At 44.4% G+C, this 23631-nt stretch overlaps 1 protein-coding gene across 3 annotated transcripts in view; it reads left to right on the forward strand.

Moving 5' to 3' along the window:
• AFF3 (ALF transcription elongation factor 3) overlaps nucleotides 1-23631 on the forward strand; it is a 341137-nt gene that overhangs the window by 239711 nt on the left and 77795 nt on the right. For 2 of the 3 annotated variants that reach the window (XM_075426755.1, XM_075426776.1), the window contains exon 9: nucleotides 13216-13256. In XM_075426755.1, coding sequence (XP_075282870.1) covers nucleotides 13216-13256 — 41 coding nt within the window. The remainder of the gene's footprint in view (nucleotides 1-13215; nucleotides 13257-23631) is intronic. The other variant, XM_075426765.1, reaches the window with a different exon arrangement.

Genomic DNA, 23631 nt, shown 5'->3' on the forward strand with positions numbered 1-23631 from the left:
TGTCTAGATAGTTTAAAATACAGCGCATAGACAGCATAGGGCAAAGTCAAGTGAGGGACAGAAGGAATGTCTGAAGAATAACAATAGCACACCAAGATGCCGTGGTGGTTGCAGCGAGGGGCTGGATGGTAGGGGAGGGGAGAGCTAGCGGTCAGAGAGGTGGCTTGTCCTTCAGATAGGAAGGGAGATGGGATCCTGCGTAATGGATGTCGCTGTGGAACAGGGTGGTAGAGCCTGAGCGCTGAAATCCAGTTCTGCTTCATAAAAAGCAGAAAAAGACATGTGAAAATGTATATCGTGCAGGAAATAAAAGAACGTTAGTAGATCTAGGCGGAGAAGGGATGGTGGAAAATTACTGCCATTTGGGCATGCACACATGGTACCTCCAGTTTTGCACTACCACTGACAGCTATTAATATCTTTCATGCACTTGGATTGCTAGTGTTCTGTGTGCTATGCAAGGTCTTCGCTCAGTAACCCGAGCTTTAAGGTACAGCTGATACAGCCTGCGTTTTTTGCCTCAGTGCTCGGACAAGCTCTGCAGAGCCAGGAGAGAGTTTGCCACCCGCGCAGCAAAGAGCAGAGCTGAGATCCCGTTACTCACTTCTAATCATCACGGGCCCTAGCGTGAGCAACCTTCAGCACTTACTTAGTGATTTGGTCCTCTTTCCTGGTCACATTTTTTTCTAACTTCAGTGTACAGATAAAAATCTCCTGGAGGCACGGGCTGTCTCCTGCTGTATGAAATGCTTTGCAGAACCTCAGCTGAGACCTGCAGGTTTGCTTAACGAACAATCCTAAATTAATATGCCTGCTCGATAAACAGACCACTACGTTCCCATCTACCTGGCAGGAAATAGGCCCAAAAAAGAATAGCACAGACCCCCTCTGCCAATAAATGTGCAGATTACGACGTGGATCTGTGTCTGAATGTCAGGGAGATGACCTGTTTCCTCTTACTTCCTAATTCTGAGGCTCTTTAATCTCAGGTTTCCTCCTGAGCTCGGGAACAGGAAAGAAAGAAATCACAGATGAAGGGACAGGAATAGTACATGAATGATTCCCAGATATTCCGTATGTAATAAATTAACCTTTTAGCAACCAGACTCCTTGTAGTAGTCCAATTTCTCAAAGAGCTGAAGCTGAGCTGTACAAGAACCGAGAAGCTTTTCATTTTGCTAATTTCTAAACGGGGAAGCTTAGGGGAAAGACTTTGAAAAGCTCGGAGGAGATTTTGCGTTTGCGTCTGGAGTCGCTGAGGCGCGAATGGGAAGTTTCTGAAGCGGCACGAGGACGGGGGACAGGTGCTCCTGTGCTCCCAGGGCTGGCTTGTGGAGGGCTGCGACTGACGCAGGGAATGTGAGCCGTGGGTGAGGGAGGCCAAATGCAAGACGGAGACATGATTAAGAGCTTCGGGACCCGCAGCGGGCAAGGCATTCCCAACCCTTCCCTTCACGTCAGCAATTAAGGCGCTGAGATTCACAGACCCAGGAGAGGCAACAGAGGCTGGGTTTGAGCTGAGTGTGTGTGCGCCCACAGTAATTACATTATCCACACATATTAGTCTCTTAATTTTAATTACATAAATGTATTTTTCCTCTTTAATGAGCATAGTTTATCCATTTAAACTGATCATTTTAATTTTACAGGCAGTGATCATAGGATCTAATATGCAGAGGGGAAATTTCCTGTTGGCATATTTTACATCACACAGATTTAAGAAAATATACTTTTTAATCCCCAATCAATATCTGAAGAGCATGCAATTAACAGATACCAAGGTAGTTAACATAAATCTGCAAGTTAAAGAGCAGATTCATTTTGATTTATAACACATAGAGTAAGAATTTCATCACCGTCTCTCCCAGAAAGCATCTGAAGCTTTGTAGCATGAAGATGTCAAAATTGTACTGAAGATTGTTAGGAGTACTGAATTGTAGTGGTTATTGCCTTTTGGTTCCTTGAAGTGTGGCATAGCACATGAAACAGTCCCCATTATAATACCCTGCTCTTCTCTGTAGAGGTCACCGGATAACTTAAATCAGCCTTGGGTGAAATATTAAAAGGAGATTGTCAATTGTAATATGAACAATTCTCTTCCCCCCCTCCAATCCTTTTACAATATGAAAATTTTGTAATAGAAAGTAGTTCCTTTAAGGGGAAAAAGATCCCTGGCATCATTTGTGCAATTCGTGTCAATCAATACCCAAATAAATTAACTGACTGGTACGCATACATGGAATAATAATCTAACATATTTTTGCAACCCAAGTCTGCTTCCTTGCATGCATTTTTTTCTGCGCGGGATCAGGTTGGTTGCTGCTGAAGTTTTGTGGCTGTGAAAATTTATTACCCACAGAGTCAATCTGCATTCTGGCTGCCAAGTCTGAATAAATAGAGTCATTGTGCTTGTCTGGAATATGTAACCAAAGTTCATCCAGTCAGCTTGACTTTCACATCCCATGGGATTCATAAAAGCCAACACCCTGGTATGTGCTCTTGATTCCTGCCAAAATTTTCTAAAATTGTATAAACAGAAGTTGAAGAAGCAATCAGAACACAGTCCCAGGGACATGGCTCCACACTCCAGCCCTGATGTGTCTTGAAAGGAAAGACCCACAGTATTTTTTTTTTTTTTAAATAATTGTGACTATGCCCCCACGGCAGCAGGTAAATGTGGGGGCTGAAGACAGCCTCCGCGTACAGCGCGCAGGGAGGCAGCAAACAATCCTCTCGGGGTCGTTAATTTCACTCGAGCGCCCTGCACCAAAGGCAGAGGGAAGGCAGCGACTGCCTGCAAGCCACTGCCCTCCTTAAGAAGGGATGGGGACAGGGTGGCCCTGTGGGGTCTGAGCCCTGTGAGTGAAACCGGCTCCTTCACAGGCAAGCCAAGGCAAACAGAAAACCAGGTCCCTTCACAGGAGACCTCAGGGGAAGAGCAGCCTCGAGAATGTTCACCAGGAGCAGCTTCAGCGCAGTAAAATAATAGTCTTGGCAGCTTGGTCTGGCTTGCCACCCAGAGCCCCATAGGGCGATGGCAGCCCACCCAGCCTGGCACCTTCCCGGGGGTCACGGGGCTGCTGCCTGCCCACGGCAGCCCAGGGACAGCCCGGGTGTGCTGCTGGCCCTAGGGGTCCTGTCCATGCTCCAGTATTACCCTGGCAGTGGCTGAGCCGGAAAGCTTGAGGCTAATTTGAGTTGCACCCACGGCTCTGGTGGGTTTCCTCCTTGTCATGTATGCACTGAGGGATGCCAGGGTTCAGTGCTGGAAATGCATCTTTCTGTCAGGATTGTCTGCGGCACAGGAATTTAGGACCATCCAAATCCATCCTGTCGTTGCAACAGGACAAAAGTCCATCTGTGTGGCCAATGGCGACTGGTGTGGCCATGTCCCAGCGTAAATAGCATTAGGAAATGGGGTTCTTTTTAAAGTCATAAATTCATGCTTCATTTCTGTAATGGTAGCCAGAAACAAGAGGGAAAGAATGTATTTAAAGACAATCTTTCTAACAATGGGTAAGGCTTTTCTGTCTCACTTTTGGATACAGACAATCAACAAAAAGATAAAAATTATCCTGAAATGAAACGGTCATGCATACACCTTCTTTTAGAAGGAATAATTTTTAGTAGAGTCTATATAAGCTCTACTTCTGCATATGCAATGTTAATGTTCCAGCTAATTTGAAGCATTCTGTAATGAATTTTGAAACAAATTGAAAAAGGGGCAAAGTGGCTACAAGCTTCCTTTCCATGAGACCTCTTCTGTTAGGACGGTGCTTTCTGAAGTCAAAGATCAGCCGAGCAGAGCACAGAGTCAGGTACATCTAGAGAGACGAGTTATATTGGGCAATTTATAACACGCCACTGCATAGCCCTGTTCATCATTAGAACTATTTTTAGGCAGTGCTAATTGCGTTCACATATGCCATGTCCAAATATTTTAACCACATTAAGTCATTTTAGTGTCATGCTCCCTTTTTTTCACCTCTTCATCACTGTAATACTTGATGCTTGATCAGAAAGGAAAATGAGTGAAAAAGGAAATGAGAACACTCAGCCCTGGGAAAAAAAAAAAAAAGCACAGAGCCTGCATCATTGCTGCAAATGAATTTCTCTCTCAAAAAGTGCCCTGATAAACTTGGGGAGGGGGGGGAAAATCTTTCTGATGTGAAGTTTCTCGCTCCACTGAGCACAGGAACCATATTTCATGAAGTCTGGCCATGTGCAAGTCTGACTGCAACCAAAACTGCACAAAGCAGAGATAAGCAAAAGTGGAATAATTTAGTTTTGGGTTAAGGAATGGCTGGAACTTCAGGTGGTTTTGTACTTAATCCAAATGCTCTGCTCAGCCCTCTGTCACTATAACATGAGTGCGTTTTTAGACTGGAGGAATAGGCACTGTACCAGCCTTTCTTAACTCCGGTGAGTCCGTTATTTCCTGTGTATTAGGGAAGTGATCCTTTTGGTATCCAACTTAACTAAAATCCAGAGTAAGATTTAAGCCAGATGAGCCAAGCTTTTTTTGTGGTTTGCCAGCTCCGATTTTTAAATCTCTATGACATCTAAATTTGCACTTCCACAAGGCATGACAAGAAGACCAAGATTGCCTCACTGAAACTGTCAGATGAAACAAAATAAGAGCTCAGTCTTGTCCTGCCAAACTTGGCTCACATCACTGCCTATCTTACAAAATCAGATTCAATGTCTGTCATGCACTGGCAGGCAGGAATCAAGCTCTAAATCTGAATGTCACCACCATGAATGACAGTGAAAAAGGTTAGAGATCAGCTTGGCTCTTGGATGTGCACAAAATTTGGGGAAATTCAAACATGGCACTCTGATCTCCGTGCTCCTCAATAGCAAACCTCTAAAAATAGACTGGAAAAGAAATTTAAAATATAAGGGCATCTTCCTTGTCTCTTCATGTGGATGCCATGTTTAAGTTTTAGCTCTGGTAAATCTCCAGAGCCTGCTCTTTTCTGCTGGTATCACCTTTTTCCAAGTCTAACAATTTCTCTCTGTATCTACTGCAACTTCCTTAACCCCATCTTCTTGAAATCTTTGGTTAGGTTTTTACCCCCCTTGTGAACTGGAATTACTGTACAAACGTCTGTTTTGTCTGGCGTGGGAACATATCCTAATGCAATCCATTCAGCAGTGCCAGCTGATCTGGGGAGCAAAGATGGATTAGGTCCCAGGTCTCCAGGCTGGTTTTCCCTTGTCCCTTTCTCTCGTGAGCCCGTCAACTCCTCCTGCCGCAGAGAGCCCTCGCTGAAGCCAGCCTGAGCCTTCACTCCGCTCAAGCATGGCCACAAAGCGCCTGTTTGCCTTCAGGCAAACTCACTTCAGCGTGCCTGTAGGAGAACGGTTAAATAACCGTCAGTTACAAATAATTTAGAGCACAAATTAGTGTCATTTCTAATATTACAGCTATTAAGGGCTGTAAGAGGAGAAAATACCCCTCTCGTGTCTCTCTCACAAGTGCGTGCACACAAACAGAGACTCCCAGCCTCCTTAGGAGCTGCTTGGTGCTCTCTGCAAGGCAGAAAGCCAAGCTCACTTCGCTCCCCTTGGCCATTCAGCTCAGGTTGGGCTAGTGTCAACACGAGGAGCTGTGTGAAGGAGGTCGGCACACAGAGATGTATGACAGCAGAAATGGAGAAAGAGGCAGCTGAGAGCATGCCAGAAAGCAAAAAGAACATGAAAAGGGAGAGGAATTAAGGGAATAAAAAAGAAATGAATGAAGAAAATAAACTGGGAAAAAAAGGACATTATAAAGGGAGTAGCAGCTATAATGGAACACAATGATAAACAAGCAAAAAGAGCCAGCGGCCAATCCATCAAAAATCGCAATTAAGGAAAAGGGACTGGGGAACCATTGCTACAATTTCTCCCGCACCTAGGATGAAATCTCTCTTCTTTGAAGTCAGCAGGAGTTTAGCCACTGATTTCAGTCAGCTTAGGATGTTATCCCCCATCTTCCTTTTATTTCCTACCACAATCCAAGCAGATACTTGGGTAGTAGCAAATGCATCGTAGTTGATTGACATAGCACCTCCCTGAGCAGACTTACCACCATTTGGGGAATTCAGGCTTGTATTTCCCCTATTTTCACATATATGGGCTTTTAGAAAAAGTCTACTTTAATTTCTGAGCTTTCAGGCTTCCCGGTAAATCTTGTAAAGCCTATGGCACAGCACTGACATTTTTTGCCTGCGATATCCTGTGTAAGCAGCACTTCAACCGAGTTACCTTTTTCTGGATAAGGAGGCTGCTTCTGTGGAGGCAGAGGAGGTTTTCCCAGGTGGCTACTGCTTCGTTTGCAATGACTGAGACCTTCCTCCAGTGTCACTGAAAATTAACCATTTTCTTAAGGTAAAGTACCAAGGACTTTCCTTCTGCTCATCTCCACTGAAAAAGATTAAAGTTAACTCATCTGCACTGAAATCCGGTGTGGCTGTTGGGGGCCAGACTGCAAGAAAAATCTGAACAGATGCAGGACAGAAGACTCAACGTTTACAGATATATAAAATTCTCTGTATGGTTAATAACCATGCTGATTATACAGTAATTTGGAGATCCAAATCTCTTAACAAGTATTAACTACTTAATACAATGCCCCTGAGAGGTATTTAGGTAGAGCTAAGCAAGAATTATTATCTCGGTAGAATTGACAGGGAGACTGAGACGTCGCTTGTTTGAAGCCACATGGCAAGTCAGCTGCAAAGCCAGGATTAGTGCTTGAGTCTTTCACTCCCAGGTGCCATGTTTGAGTCACTAAACTGTGCTGCCCCTGAAGATTAAAAAGGATTAATGGGCAAAGCAGAGGAGAAAGAACAATGTATTCCAGAAATATAATAATAAAACTCCAGGGTGAAAAATGAATACTGAGGTGTTGAAAGGCCTGGAAAAATCATGAAATCCAGAAAGAGTTTTATAATTTCTTAAAAGATGTAGCTCTGATGATAACCGACTCCAAAAGGCGAAGGAAGGGAAACCCTTTTAAGTCTTACAGCCTGTAAATCTTAAATAAATTTCAACCGGACAGTGAAAATCACATTCACACATTTGTATTGCAAATTTACAGAGAAACACTCAAGCTGCAGTTTACAAGTGATTTTAAATCTCTCGGAAACCTACACTGGAAAGCAATCCTCAAACAAAGCCCCTAGGAGCAGCGAGGAGTACAGAATAATGCAGTGAGAGAAGGCACATTAGGAATCATTTATGATAAATTGCCTGACCTGAGCTCCTGGAGCAGCTTCTTGTGGCCACAGCACACTCACAGGCATTTAAACAGGGCGAGTCTGTAGGTGCGAGAGGGTTTCGCTACCTCTGTTTGGAGCCCTGATGAGAGCATCATCGCAACACTGTGCAGCTCTGCACTCTTCAAGGAGAACACTAAGAACTGAAGAGGATTTCAAGACGAGGGAGAAGGATGCCTAACACGTGTGGAAATCATGCCTTGGAGTGAAAGACATCCATGCGATGAACTGAGAGCTTGGCTTATGCAGGGCTGGTGGATGGCTTCAGCGCAGTCTGTGAAACACCTGCGCAGGGAGCAGAGCTGTGAGGCTGGAAGGCAGCTCCGACTCACAGGCAAAGGTATAACTTCCATCGCAAGAAGATGCCTATAAACAGAGCTGGACTAAACTCAAGTCATAACACGGAAGGTGAAAACTCATGCATGTAGTTGGACGGAGGTGGGTTCGCCATAAGAGCATTATCCAGAAGTTTTGCCCTAGGTCCACAACACTTCCCAGATCTGAAGCAAAAAAATGCTCTGGAGAGTCCTGCGGCCCAAGTTATGGCATGTACTCAGGTTGTGCCCTTCACAAAATTTTCTTCCTGGCTTCACTAGTTGAGGAATAAACTGCATTTAAGCTAAAAACAAACAAAACATTAGGAAATTAAAACAGAATCTACATGGAAGACGTATGAGGAGTGAAACATGAAAAAAAGACAGATATGTAAGTATTTGTTCTGGTCTGGTTCCCAAATGGCAGTATATAGTAATGACATCTTTCCTTAACCCTGGCTTGGAAAAAGTGCATCTACAGCTCGGTCACTGCAGTCCAGTACAGGGTGGCCTCCAGCAGTCTGGGTGGTTGCTAGTGTGGGAGATGCTCACTTAGAGCAGAAATGGCTCACTGCGCGGTTCCAGGGTAACCCCTACCACCTGAGGAAGACCAGCAAGGTGCTCTGGAAGCAATGCAATTTATTCATGCACAGGGAGTATGTATTGTTACACTGTCACCGAAGAAATGGTTCAAATTCTCACCTTGCGTACACCTGTACCATCTCAGTGAAGTCTCTGGCATAACTGGTGTAACTCCATATAACTGCCGTAACCGAGCTCTCTCGCGATAACGGCGATTAATCCACAGGACAGGAAAAACGGAAAACAAAATGTCTGAATCTGCCAATGGAGAATTTATTGGCTTTTATTTGCCAAAGTGTGCCGCCAGTGAGGAGTAGGAAAATGTATCCACAGTCAGCCTGCAGTGCCTCCAAGACACCCTTCCAAGCCCAGCAGAACATTCTGCAGTAGTTCTCATTCGCTTCTTACCCAAAAATGCCTGCAAGCCGAGCAGTTTATAAAACAATTCCGCTCCAACCAGATTAAAAAAGAAAAGAAAAAAAAAAGAAGAAGAAAAAAGGAGAGATTTCTGGGGACCACTCTTAACGCTCCTGTATCTCCAGCTCAATAGCTGTATTCAACCTGTTCTGCTTGCTGCTCAGTCCCAATTACAATGAACTAGCTCGCTGCTCAGTCCCAATTACAATGAAAGTATTTAATTTCCTCTTTGATTTCCCTTCAACAACAGATTGCAACTTGTGACACTTCAAGTAATTTTGGTAGCTCGTTTAACACACACTGAAACCTGAATATCTGCTGATTATGTTCCCAAGCTCTGGCTCATTGCAATAAAGGATGGAGAAAGGAGATGCAATCTCTGGAGATTGAGAACTTGAACATGATTACTGCTGGCTGAAAACTTGTTTTGTCCCAGTAGTCTTGGGGTACAGCTAGACTCTTTCATGAATGATTAATGAACTGTAGGCACATCAATGACACTCTGCCATAAATGTATCTATAACCAGCTCAGGTGGGGTACAAAGAAGTCTAACCAGCCAGCATCCTGTAATTTACAACACTTGATGTAGTGAAAAGGAGTAATTCATCTCATTTACTGTGGCTGGTTTCTCAGGCTCAGGTACCTGAGTCACCTAAGTGATTGAGTTTTTTGCCCTGCCCGGCTTCCTCCTCAGCATTAAAGTTATGTGGTGGGTTGGCCTCCAGTATCTGTGTTCATATCAAGGAGAACCTTCCTCCATCAATAACCCCACTGATTCCAAGAACTGCAGATTCGGGATTGTACTCATTACTGGTGAACACATTGAAGTGTAACTCAATCACTTATCAAGAGAATACTAAGCTTCCCATAAAGCACTTTGTAGTAGTAAGTCTTGGAGATCTTTAAATTCTGTCATCAATATCAAAATTCAAGATTATTTCTTATCCCTAGTTTCTATAACCAGCATAGTCACTTACTTTGAGGAATAATAAAGACTGTAGAACATATTCTCATCTTTCTTGATGGATGATGAGTTGGCCTCAGTAAAGTTGTTAATGATGTAAAATAAAATGCAAATTAAATAGCACAATCAAAATCAGCCTATTAAAAGAATAGTCGTGCAGGCAGTATATGATACTAAGTACCACCCTTTTGCTTGCATTGTTGCATAGATACTACTGGCATATTAGAAACATAATAAATCACACAAAGCTGTTTCTCTAGTGGGGAGTTTCTCAAACTATGGGTCATGACCCTCCGTGGGGATTTATGAATGAGTTTGAATGGGGTCACAGAAAAACTGTTAGCGAGAAGCAAGGGCAGATATTTCCCCCTAAGTTGAGCAGCCCGATCCTCTAGCAGAGGAACAAGAAAGCAGACTGTAATTAGTGGCTGCAAGTATTTATACTTTCTGGGGAACTGCTAACTACTTTTAATTACAGGAGCTCACTTTCTGCAGGAGAGGGGAGCAATATAGGCTAGAATTAAAATTGCTGGATAGTTGCTAACTGCCTTTCATTGCAGGCAATAGATCTGTTTCTCCAGGGAGGAAGAATAAACTTGCGACTGGATCTTATTCCCCCATCATTTAGAAATGGGGCCATTACCAACTCAGGGGGTCACACAAATATGCAGTCAAACATGGCTGTATTTTCAAACCATGTAAGAAAGAAATCAATAGTCTCATTTACAGAACATTCAACCACCAAGCAAAGAGTGAGGTGCCCCATGCAATCTGCATTGCGCCCTGGTGAAGGAGGATGTTTATTAAAGGACTTAAAATGAGAAGCTAATTAAAAATGTAGAATGATCTCACTGAAAAGCACTTGTACATTTCTCTCTGCTGCCCTGCCTGTCATCTGAACCCACTTTCTTGCCCAGAACGGATCACCTTTTCAAAGCTGTCAACAACTAGATGTACCAAGATGGAAACTGGAGATTGGCACTTGAGGCTGCAGTCCCACATCACATGGCCTGGCTTGGTTAGCACTGACGAGAGTCCTTTCCTTGTCCCTCCTGAGGGCAGCTTTCATCGAGACTGAAAGAGAAAGTAGCCAGCTCTTCTCCCTCTCTCAAAATCAGGGATTTTAGGGAAATACAAGAGTGAAATGTACCCCACATCCCCATGTTAGGGGCTTTTAGTGTCACCAAAGTCCATGTTTGCCTTCTTGAGCTCTTTGTAAGGTACATGAGGCGTGTGGCTACAGAGCAGCCTGTCTCCTTCGGTGCCCTCTGGCTATTGCAGCCACCACGTACCTTGTTCCAGGAGTGCTCTGCAGCTCCCCAGAAGGGAGGGAAAGCAATGTCAGGTGGAAGCAACCTAACTGGCAGACATGCCCTTATCTCAGCGGCGAGGCTTGCCGCTGCCCGCTGCCCCACAGTCCTGTTCCCATTCTCACGTTGTGCCCTGCCGTGTGGCACCCTCGCCCTGGGGAAGCATCTCAGAGGAGAGATCCAGTTTGTGAATGACCTGGGGAAAAAAGAAAAAGAAAAAAAAACAGATGGAAAAGTGTTGTTTTTCAGCTGGATCAGTTTTCCAACCGGTTGCATTGCACAACCTCATGAGCACCTGTGGTGGCCTGACCCAAGAATGAGAAACATTAAAAGTGGCTTAAACAGCGCTGCCTCGTAGTGGCTGCTTGTGAGGGCAAGACTAGCCATGGCTGCTGACAGGAGAGAGGAAGGAGGGATGACCTGAATGATGTCTATGCAATTTGGCCATGGAAAAGGGCTCTGATACGAAGAGGAGGAAGCTCCTGAGTTTTGGAGGCAAAGGCATAACACAGCCCAGGGGTCAGCACTGAAGCTGGGCAGTTTGAAACTCAAAATGGACATAGGTTCCTGCTAGTGACAGTGATTAGACATGGGAGGAGATGGACTTGTGCTGGCCCACAGCATTAAAGAAGAGATTAACCCATAAAACATGCATTTTGGGTCTCTCCTGCATTTGTGTACAGGAAGTGGGATTAAATTGTCATAATGAGTCCCCTGCAGAGGAGAGAGTAAAAACAGTGCCAGGCCGCTGAACTGGAGAGTGGTTGCTCCCATTAAGGCCTGTCCTGTACCCAGTGACCTGGATGGTGTGGACAGGGTTGTATCCAAAGTGTGCAAATAGGATGAGCTACCGGAGACAGTGAAAACCACCGTGTTCTGCTCCTAACACTAACACCAGCGTGTTCATGCCACGGGCACACTCCCTCTCCCACTGCAGGAAGTCAAGGCTGAGGAAAAGCCTCAGGGGACGCAGCATAGCCCTTGTCTCCCGACAATTTGGTATGTGATATACAGCAAACTACTTCTTCCCAGGGAACCCAGGAGGCCCAGGTTATTCCAGAAATTTCCCTGAGCAGAAATCATTCTCCAAAATCGAGTAGAAACCCTTCCCAAAGCATTTCTGCACTACTGTCAGATCTGCAGGGATCCACTCAGGGGATCTTTTCATACCTTTCTGTGAAATTCTCCGCAACTGCAACTGCAAGTCAGGTTTTATCAAGTTTTGCTTTGCAGCCTGTTGGCAACATGTTGACTAGCCAGAAAGGTTCCGTGCTCCATGCTCTCCAGTTCTGAACGGGATGCCTGCAAGCCATGGGGCTTGTTCAGGGATAGGGATGCAGTCCTCTGCAGCCTGAGAAGCCAGGGAGAATGGTTTCAAAAGCATTTTTACTGATAATTGCAGAGAGAACATCAGCATTTAATTCTCTACCCCTTGGCTCTGTGCACTGCTTACCTTTGTGTGTCCCTTCCATGCCAGGTGAGGCACAGCCTGGACAGGTTTGGCTGGGAAGGGGATGCTCTGGGCAGCTCCAAGGAGAATGGAGTCTTAAAGCAGGTTTTCAAAACATTATGGATTTCTTCTTTGCTTAGCAGCTGGTTACTATGCCGAAGCCGTGAATCACACCACTTGAAGTGATTGAAGGAGGGGAAAGAATAATAATAATAAAGTGGCAAACTAGCTCAGGGATAGGCTTGGGAGTCCTATTAAACTTGAGAGGCTACGATTTCTATTCCCAGACCTGCTGGTTAACACAAGAACAAGCACCATGCTTCCCCACCCCATCCAAAGAGTTGTACTAGGCAAAAACTGAGGAGCAAACCAGCAACAGGTCAATCCTGTACTGTGTAGTCAAAATTTGCCAGCGGATTAACATGGCAGCGCTTATGAGAAGTCTGCAGCAGCTCTGGCAAGCTTTGCAAAATTTATAATTATAGCTACAGGCTTCATCGCGAAAGGAACCAAAGATGTGATGTTTGTTTCTGTGGAAGAGTGGGAGGAGACTCATGGTAAAGGAGAGGGAGTGGGAGTGCGGAAGCGGGGAGAGGGGAAGGCAGAGAACCGAGCCCTGCCGAGTTTTCAGGGATCCACAGAAAAAAATCATCTAAATAGAGTAGTTCAGACCTCAAATACCGTGCGGTGCTTCGACAATCTTCTGGTTTATGGCGTACTTTACTTAACAAAGTGTTCTTACATTTACGGGGCTGGAATGTCCATTTGACTATAGACTCTCTGCTACTTTGCTCGTACTTTAACATTTTGGACACGTGACAAAAATGTGTGTAACGCATTTTTTAAAGTGTTGATTGTGCTCGTAATTTTCAAGTCAGAATATAAAATAAACATCTCTGCCCTTTCTTCCAGCAGGCAGCACAGAGATCTGCTCTCCGCGTTCTATCTGACAGGTACATTTTGTCATTTTTATGAACTATAAATTGCTTTATGAAACGTTGAGCCCTATTTATTGTGGCATATAACTCATAATCGGATTTTGTCCCCAAAGTATCTGTGAACTGGGATGTTAAACATTTTGCATGCTTGGATTTGTCATGCATGTGTAGAGTTTATTACTGCAAAAATCACAGTCTTGTTGTATTTCATACAGAGTATGCAGAATCCCTTGTTGTGATACCAAACGAGAGATAAGAAACTTACTGGAGAAGGCATGAATGATGCAGTAAATTCTGAGCTTTAGAGTTTGCTGAGATATATCTGAGCTCATTTTTCAGCAATAAGTACTTCATTTATTCCGAGATGTTCTCTTTTGACTTTTTCCAAATCCTTTCCCTGGGAATTACTCTTCTTTTGATGAGATTCTCTGTATGTTTCAGGCAGAAAAACAATGCCCTTTTTTACCCCTGAAGTTTTGAGGAATTGACATTTTGGAGGAATTTAATTCATTTTTTCAGTTCTTCTGGAACTGCTGCAGTGCTCCAGGCAGATAAGCAGGGGACCAAATCCTTAGACAGCATTCAGGTTTTACTCAGCTCTTTTTCAAGCAAAAATCCATTAACTTCAGTGGGAAACTTGCCCGAATGAGGAATTCAGGATTTGGGCCATGGTAAATGTTATAGTTGGGCTGTAGGTCTGCACAGGTATTTACCTTAAATGACTTTTATGAAAGAGGATTGATTGAAATATAAGGTAGCTTTCTGAGACAGTCCTGATTTCTTTTCCAGTTTTGGGAACGGGGGGAGGGAAGGGGGAGGAGAGACTGTACATTTTAGTGCCTGTGAAAAAGAACCAGCAGATTTACATTTATCCACAAATGAGGTACTGTGTCATGCAGGCTGACACAGAGTAAATTTCCCCATGCCTTGTTGGCAGCCCCCTCTGCTCCGTCTGGCCCCCTGCCCCCCGCCTCCCTGGGAATAAGCGGTAATTGACTCTGGAAGCCAGCTTAGGCCAGGATTTCTCCAGAGCAGAGCCTGTCACTTAGGCTGAATTATATGTTGTGCATGGATGAATAACATTTCTCTCTGCTCGGAGGCTAAGACGGCCAAAATTATTGACCTTCCCCCCCAAGTTTACAAACACCATTTTCTGTAGAACTTCCCCCCCCCCCCCAAAAGGAAGAAAATTCCCGAGTGAAATGTATGGGATGCGGGGGAAATCGCTGGCACGGTTGTAGGGCACACAAGTATTTGCTGTAACTGGGACGAATGCAAGAAGAAAGAGGAGTCAGAGTCAGCATTATGCCCCTCTCCCTGGAGGTGTGCAGGCTTGCCCCCGCGGCAAAGTGGCTTTTGCACTCGGTGGGGATAAAACTGTGACCAAAGAAGACGTGGAGTTTTTTTTGTCGGCATCCTTCTCCTGGGCTGAACGAGGAACTGCCCCTGGAGGCAGTTAACAAGCCCCAAAATCTGCAGTGTGCTTTCCGTCCCCCCTGGAAAGAAAAATGATGGGGATGGATAGATGGGCCCTACCTCGTCGGGGGTGGTGAGGGAGCTGGGTGCAGGCTGCCCTCATCCTCAGGGTGGAAGGGCTGAAATGTTGCCCGTCGCACCTTGGATTTAGTGTTTATGATCAGATATTCCCCTCTCTGCCCCTAAAAGCATGCCCGGAGACTACAGTGAGTGAAGGGGAGGACAGGGAGCCAAAAACCCACACTGTGATGGCAGTTTCTGTCTAGTCTTGGCTAAAGTGAGAATGCCTACGATACTGCTGCTCATTACTTGTGTCCCAGTAGCAACTAAGAGCTCCTGGTCACACACCAGCACTTCCCAGCACCAAGGGAGATGGCAGCTTAAATAAAGCTCTCAGTAATTTTGCCCATTATTTTTTTTTAAATATTCTCCAGCAGTTCTTGCTGCAGTTTTTGCTTTCAGTTTCTGTTAAAAAGGCAACAGTTAGCTAAACTGAAAGAGGAAAAAAAACCCACAAAATAAAGAGAGTTTTTAAACCTGTAGGCATTGATTTCGTTAGTGTATTGCACTCAGTCTTGTTTTCAGAGTGACACGGTAACCCCCAGCAGATTTATGTGCAAACACAAAGATTAGTGACCCAGAAGCTTGACTGAAGCAGCTTTTCTGCTTCCAGAAGACAGGTTGCTCTGCACATGCATATTTTGTCAGGAAAGATGCACTGGCCCCATTAGCTTTTCATTCTCTCATGAAAAACCCTCAGTGTTTATAAAGCACAGCTTGGTTTTAATTTTATTGTGCTCTTCAGTAAAGTGGTCTAACTATAAAGATTGCTCAGTTTCTGGGACAGAGCAGAGCAAGAACTTAACTCATATACCTTAATGGTATAGTGCTAGCATATCTTCAACTGTCTGACTCTCATATCCACTGCCTGAATAGCTTTCAAATGAAGAAAAATGTCTGTAACTAAAATATTCGGTGTGTTCTGTTGTTATTTAACAGTAAGCAGTGTGGTTAAGCCAGGTCTTAAACCTGCTTAATCCCGCTGAGCTAAATAGATTTTGTTATTGACTCCCATGGTCCCGGAACTCTGACCTTGAGGCTGAAGTTAAAAGCTAATTTTTTGCAGTCTGTTCCACCAACCCAGCAGCACTTGCTTGCTGGATGCATTTGCAATGGAGAATGTCCAGCTGTAAATTACAGCTGTTTGTAATCATACCCAAACACAACACTCATTATTATTCTTTTGTTCTTTTTAGGCTGAAAAGCCCACCATGAGGGAGACCGCACAGCACTTAATCCACTCATTAAATTTACTCACAGCTCATATTCATGTGCGAGATAAGATTTTCCAAGAAGTAAAGATTTACAGCGGTCCTAGGGCACTTTTATTCCCCTAGCTGCTTTTATTTCTCTGTGCTGTAGCGCAGGCCAAGTGGGTCTGCTGAAGAGTTTTGAACACTTAGAGGAAAGTGTTGTACCACCACTGAATTTCCGCTCTTGTTGTAATAGGGGAAAGATAGGTCACTCATTGCGGTGCTTGGGTGGTACTCAGGAGACATCCTTGTCTCGCAGCTGCGGTCTGTTCTCCTTTCTGTGTATTTACGCCGGAGGACACAGGCAGATGCTGCTAGCTCTGCCCGTACGAACCCCAGCACAGGCGTGTGGGGCAGAGGGAGAGCTGAACCCGCTCAGCCTGGCAGCCGTGTGGCTGTGCTGGCAAGCCTGCTCGTCCCAGCCGATCAGTCCTGTGAAGAGTCCAGCTCCCTAGCTTGCGCTCAGCGCCCGGCTAATACATACGTGTCATCCAGACCTGAACTGTTAAGTACAGGCTGTGATAAACCTTTCTGATTTACCACCTTGCACTGGTGATAGGCAAAGCACCTCAACACTAACATCCGTTTGGCAGCGTAGACAAGTCCCGTTCATGATGGCTGACAAGCTACGCAGCCTGTCTGAGCTTCAGTCCGCCTCCATGTCAGGCAGAAGGGATCGTACTTTGCGTTTCTGTGTAACCATGCCTTGTCCGTCCACGTCTGATCACGGTTAGGACATCAAAACGCAGGCTGTGCCAGGCATGAGCTGGTTTGCCCTCATGGGACTGGCCAGTTGCACTCAAGGTCCTAAAGGGCAAACAACTTTTTCCCTTTGTCCACCGGAGCCGTGGTGGGTTTGGGGAGCTGAGCAGCGGGCCGTGAGAAGCAGCGGAGCCCCACATCTGTAGGCAGAGACATGTTTGCAAGCAGAGGTGCTGCTGCACTGCCTCTCCTGGGTGCGTGCACGCATTTAGCGCACAGCTGCAGGGAAAATTGAATGGAAAAGGTTGATCTGGGACAATCCGATCCTTTCCCCTGATATTGTAAGCAGCCACAGGTGACGTGCAGAATCAAACTTCACAACTCAGAGAGTTATAAAGCAGGTATGTTTATTGCGGCGCCAGGTGCAAGGGGGATCGCTCCTCCTAACTTGCACACCGAGTCACGAAGCATGCACCTATTTATTACAAAGCTTATCTAAGTAGGCTGGACTATTGTAATTATTTCTAGGAATTCATTATCATACTCCACCCCCCTTTAGCACTTGCTCAGTGTCGTCTGGTGGTCGTCTTTGGGGGTCTTCTGGATGAAGGCTCGTAGTCTTCCTCGCTGTGTGCTTTCACCTTTGGCTCAAAAATTCCTGAGTTGTCTGTGTTGGCTGAGTCCCAAACCATAGAATCAGTTTCAGCTAGAGAGTTGCTTCTTACAAACAACAAAGTTCTGGTTATCAGTCCTTGTTTCTCTTTGTTGGTCTCCGAGTAGTCCTTGTGAGCTACATTTGAGCCACAACAGTCCTTGTTTTTCTTCGTTTGTCTCGCAAGCAGTCCTTGTTAACTACATTTGCGCCACAGCAGTCTTTGTTAGCAAGGTTACAAAGAACAGAACTAAACTAAATAACAGTGTTTAACTCTTACCTTAACATAGATGCAAAATTATATAACAAAATTAAACTAAAGCTATAGCAAAATCGAACTAATTGTCAATTTCCCACATCACAAGATCGATGGTGAGTTTTGGGTTAGGAGGCCTGGGAGGGACTGCCTGTAAAGTATTAAGGCAACAATAAGAGTCAATTTAGACTTTTAATAGATCACTTAAAGCAGGGAAGGCAGCTGTCCAAGCAGCTTTTGGTGGACGGAGCCGAAGATTTCTTGTTCTCAAGTATCTGCGTGAGCTGTGAATGAGCGAAGCAGCGATACCCTGAAGTAAGTAAATAGTCCAGTGGCAGCTAGCAAAAATACTCATGTGTTTCGTGTCACTCACGCACTTCTGTTTGTGTTGGACTGAGTTTTTCAATAACATCACCTTTCACACCGTGAGAGTCGTCCACATGACAAGCTACGTGGTCAGCTTATCAGCGGTGTGACTGAGCTAGCTGGCTGGCCAGAAAGGCTTCATGTGACAGGTCTGGGTAATCAGTGACAGCCGCGAGGAAGCCTTGGTTCGGGACAGCTGATCTGGGTCCCAGCAGAGAATGATGGAACTGAGATCATGGGCTCCGCAGGATGCGAAGGTTGGCAGGAGAGGAGTGTGTGTGCATGGTGTTCGCTGCCACAGAAATGAACACGTGGCTCTCGCAGTGTTAGCACATTGCTTAAATTTTCTGTGTTATCTTTGCAAGGAAAAAGAGAATACCTCCGACAGGGGATATGGATTTATCATTTATGCCTTACATGGAAGCTCGACTGTTTGGAAATGCTGGTGTCCCACAGCTGCAGCCCTCCCACATGATACAGGGTAGCAAAGGGCAACGACCGCTACGTTTTGTGGCAGAAATGGTCTAGAGTTTCTCAGCCCTCCTCATTAGAGAACTTGAAGGAGGAAGAGTAATGATGTGTACTGTGTATAGGACACTATTTCCAGTATTGGAGACTGTTGTGAGTTACTGAAAAGGGGCTTTAAAAGGAGAGCCTGTGTGGAAGGCTTGGAGTGAAAAAGAGTAAGTATCTCTGTAAAACTGGGACTCCATTTCCCTTTATTTAACTTGTGAGCAAGATCTGTAGCATTGATCTGTTGGCTATTGGATGTTTTCCCATACCTTGACTGTTGCTGGTGTTTGTTTAGAGTTGTTCTACCGTAGCACCAGAGATGTGATTTGGGTGTATTGCAACGCTGTGTGAGAAGGTGGAGCAGAGCTGTCCCAGGGAATTTTAGCAATTTTGAGCCCTAGCTAGCTGCACTAAATACTGAAATTCCTTTGGTGTTTAGAGAAAGAAAAAGAAAAGATGTGTTTTTTCTTCAAGGAAGTGATAGCATTTTGCTGTCATGACAGTCCAATATTTCCCACCCTTCTATGGGCAACCCCATGCATTCTCAACAGCTCCCTAAAGATACCTGAGGGGACACAATCCATTCTAGGTCTGACTAGTAATTTCTCATGTATTTTCCTTGGCTTGCTCGGTCTTTCAAGAATCAGTGTGTGGATAATTACAGAATTAATGTGGGGGTGAAAAGAGACAAGGTGCAGGTCTGTGGTCTTTCACATGTTAGTAAGGAGAAAGCAGGTCCTATTGCTGGCTGGCAGTGTGAAGAATATGCAAAGTGCTATTGGGAAGAAGAGTGTATATGTGTGCAGCATATGAAGTGCCTCAGCATATGATTAACCTCACTGGGTATGTAGTAAATAGTAGATAACCGTGATCAAAAAAGTATTCATGTGATTTATCAAACTGAGCAACTGTGCATTTTGCAGTGAAGCAGGAGGTCAATCCTGAAATCTAGGGCAAGTAGAGCAATAGGAAATTGCAGGGACTAAGAAGTTAATCATACCGTTGGACTGCTTCCATCTGGTTTTGAAAGACAGAGTCAGTACAGTGCCAGCGAGGACGCTTCACAGCAACAGATCAGGAATTAATTTTTTCAGCAAATCTTCAGCTATCATTTGCGGTAACACAGGCTTATAAAAATGTAATTTAATTTCTTGGGAATAAATCACATAGGACAAGAAGTGTGAGAGTGGTTTTTTAATGTATGCAACTGAGGCAAAAAAAAAAAAAAAGAGTGAGAGTAGGAGAAACAGCAAAAATCCAAGAAGAAACAAACATTAACGACACGAAACCTGGAAGGCATAAATGGCCATCCAGTTAAATTGCGCAGGTAATTGTCTTTGAAAAATCAGTTTGCAGTTGGGAAAGTTCTACATTTTTGTGACCCTTGGAGGCATAATCTTGTCTAACCTGTCTGTCCATCTTCATCAGCGTGGGTCAAAGGAGCACTGACTTAAAGTATTGTTGAATTGATGCTCTGAATACCACTCCCATATATCATGAGTACATAGCTATAGGCAGTGAATTTGTTAATGAATTCTATGTTTTCCTTATTATTGATATTACTTATGATATTTCAATGAGACTTGAACATTGGGCAATGGCAGTCCCTCTAGGCAATGAACATGTAAAACAAAGGGGATTTTAACCTTGATAGTAACTCTGGTAGCTGAAGCTTGCTTTATTGGACTAGGTGGGAGGACAGCTAGTTGAAAACATTATGCCGTGCCTTATTCAGCAGTGGGATAAGAGAATAGAGAGACCTGTGCTATGAATGATGTATTGCGCTATTTTTAGTACTATACTGCAAAAGTGAAATCTTATAAATACATTTGTATCTATTTCCCGGCAGTCTGAAGAGAGAGACCTCAGGTTTACACAGCACCAAGAGCAGGAAACTGGGGACCAAGCTGTTCCTACAAATCGCCACACTTCCATTACCACTGTATTTTAAGAAAAGCTGAAAGTCTGTGGTGAGCAGCAGCACCTCGGCCTGGTCCAGCTACAGGACATTAGCATGGGAGTTTTGACCCATGCGTGCTTGTGAATCGTGTCCTAGCTATAGCTCAGGGAGTGCAGCAACGCAGAGGAGATGTTTCAGTTCCCTTTCAGTGAGCCAGTAGTCCATGCAGCAGATGGAAGGAGATCCCCCCTTCAAGCTTTAATCGTTCCGTAACCAGCCAGGCACAACAGGGTGTTCTGGCATCAGCTCCACGGATGACGTGCTTGCTCCAGTTGATTTTTCCGGCCTCTTGCAAAGGTGGCTTAGAAATCCCAGCTCAGCTTCTGGGTTTGCCTTTGTCACTGGTACTGCTATCTGCCTAATGCCCTCTGTATTTTCTAATTTTAGTTTCAAAAGCATTTTCTGCTTGGTCTTGGTTTTTTTCTGACCCTGGCAACAACAGAGGCAAAAAGGAAAGGGGAGCCCTGGTTTGCCAGGGGGAGAGCTGGTGCGTTCTGCAGGAGGCCAGACCCACGAAAGAGCTGTGCTTGTGCAGACGGTGGGCAAGGGACTTCTCACTACAGCATCTTCATGTGGCCCCAGTGGGGACAGCACACTGTACCTTGACTGGCCCTTTTCTCTTTGAGGAGTGAAGAGAACACTACATAGAAGCAGAATCATGGCCACTTTCTTTGCAGGGAAGAAAAAAAAAAAGGTGAATATGTACAAAGAAATAGGTGCCCTGGGATTTCCCCAGGGGGACTAGTGTGTGGCTGAATCAGGCTTGAGATGTTCCTGCAAGGAGATCACATTGTCATGGGCTGAGATATTTTGCTCCCTCATGCAGTCCCATGCAGGTGTCTCCTCCTTTTTTTCATAACTGCCTCAATTTTTATGTCGGTTACAGGAAAACTTTTTTTCCTTTCCTCTCCTCTTCACACTTGTGAGGCGTTCACACTCTTCTAGGTTTCTTCCATTTCAGTGAAAGAAAATGGAAGTGTGACCTTTGAACAGCCTGGGTTTTGTCCCAGAGGAAAACTGGAGCTCTTAGGATGGAAGAGCAGTTTCCCACTTAGCTATTTCACATATGCTGGTGGGAAGGTACAGCGGTACCTACAGCAGTAGGGCCTTACAGCTTGGTGTGATCCACCCAAATCTCATGCAAATGCTTTACCTTGAAAAATATCGCAGCTGAAAAGTTTCAGGCATGTTTGATAGTACCCCTGGAGAAGTCCTTGGCTGAGAAAGCCTTGGGAAAGACTCACATCCAAAACTTTCTGAAAAGAGGATCAGATCCACAGAACTATTTTTTTCTCCTCCCAGACTCTTATTCCTTTGGCAATGCTTTTCATCTTCCTCCCTTATCAGAAAGAATCAGTGCATGCTCATCATTAAACCACGACAGTGATAAATGCAGGCCATCTCATGGCTACCCTTGATTTGGGGCCAAAAAAATACCATCTGAGTCTCCTGAGGACCACCATCTGTACTTGTAACCAAATTCCTGTTGAGAAGTCTGTGAAGGGGATACTCTTGCCCAGCCCCTTTACAGATCCCCATCAGTCTTGCTCTCAGAATCCTGGAGATCCTAGTGGCTGTAAAAGTCTCTTCCCATCCAAGGAACTGTTTCTTTTCTTCCTCCTGAAAAAACAAAAACAAACAAACAAACAAAAAACCTCCACCAAACTCCTTTCTTTCTGTGCAGTGCATTGAAATCTAGACACTGAAGCAAGGCCACATTCAGAGAACTTCTATGCCCTGCAGAGCTTCCAAAGTAGGGACTTGACCCCGCATTCCTGATATACCCAGAAGCCAAATTAAAATTGTTGGGAGTTTTTGGCGAGCAAGGAATGTTTTACCTCGCTGTAGGGCTTGAGATGGTTAAAGAGGAATACTTTTTCTATGCATGTGAAAAGTCTTTCATGCAGACATCAGAAGGAGGTATGTTTATACACTTTTCAGCCAACGCTGACAAATTGGCTTTTCATGCAAACCTTTTGGTTTACCCAAGCAGTTTATGGCAGCAGGGAGCATTTTTTCATGGTAAATGTGCAAAGTAAATAGAAAAATGACAAGTTTCTGGTTTAGTTGGATCGAGATTTTTTTTTTTCTGCATGAAACGAAAGCTTAAATCATATAATTGTTTTTAACATTTTGAGTCCCACAGTAATTCTCTTTGTGGTTCATCGATGGCTCTGATCGGTGCACACTAGCAATGCTTCTTACTTGACATTGACTGTAGTCTTTGAACTTTGTTTTAAACTTCAGTGACCAGATTTTCACCAGTACAAAATGAAATAGCTTTACTGATTTCAGTAGCATTATCCCAGTTTTCACCCACTGAGGATTTGACCTCAGCACTTTGGAAATATTTCCAGCTATTAAAAATTGCATCCGTGCCTATTTGCGCTTCCAAAGCTTGCACAAGTGAATTATTTTAAAGGAACGCACATGGTGTGTGGTTCAGACATCAGGATCCGGTTACGGTTCCACTTCCACTCAGCCTGACTATCTACCAGCTCCCCCAACACCCTCGCTGGCAACATGGTGAGTAGGGCTGCAGGGAAGGCATTCAGGATCTTGAACTACTGAAGCTTTTTTTTGATGCAAACCAAGACTCCAAAATCTCAAATGGCTCATTTTCCAAAGTTGCAAAGATTTTGCTCAGTCAGCATTTCCAGGAGGTCTATCTGGTGATATTTTCTTTACAAATGATGAGAACAAACACCTTCTGCTCTATTTTTCATTATTATTGCTTTCTTTGGGGGTTCTGTTTCATCAGAAAATTCAGAATTGGATAGCTTTGTTCGAAACTGGAATGGGATGAAATTTCAAAATCCTCCTCAAGATGGAAGACCTTCCTTCTCTCAAGGACTGTATTTGTAGCAGGCTGCCCTTTGTGCAGTCAGAGAGGGGCCAGATTATATTATGACAGTTTGCTCTCATGTGTTTTTAACTTAGATGTAAAATTAAGTCTGGCTTGAAACTAGGTGTAAAGAGTCTAAGTTCAGACATTACATTTTTACAATGTGAAAATGATATCATTTTGAAAGGCAGAAATAAATAGAAATTACTTAAATTAAATTAGGTATTTTTCCGTGGGGTATGATTTAAATGAGACACATCCTATCTTTAATATAGTCTGCAATCTTCTGGCATTTTAGCAAAAAAAG

Source organism: Opisthocomus hoazin, chromosome 1 (genome assembly GCF_030867145.1).
Source record: "Opisthocomus hoazin isolate bOpiHoa1 chromosome 1, bOpiHoa1.hap1, whole genome shotgun sequence".
Taxonomy (NCBI): domain Eukaryota; kingdom Metazoa; phylum Chordata; class Aves; order Opisthocomiformes; family Opisthocomidae; genus Opisthocomus; species Opisthocomus hoazin.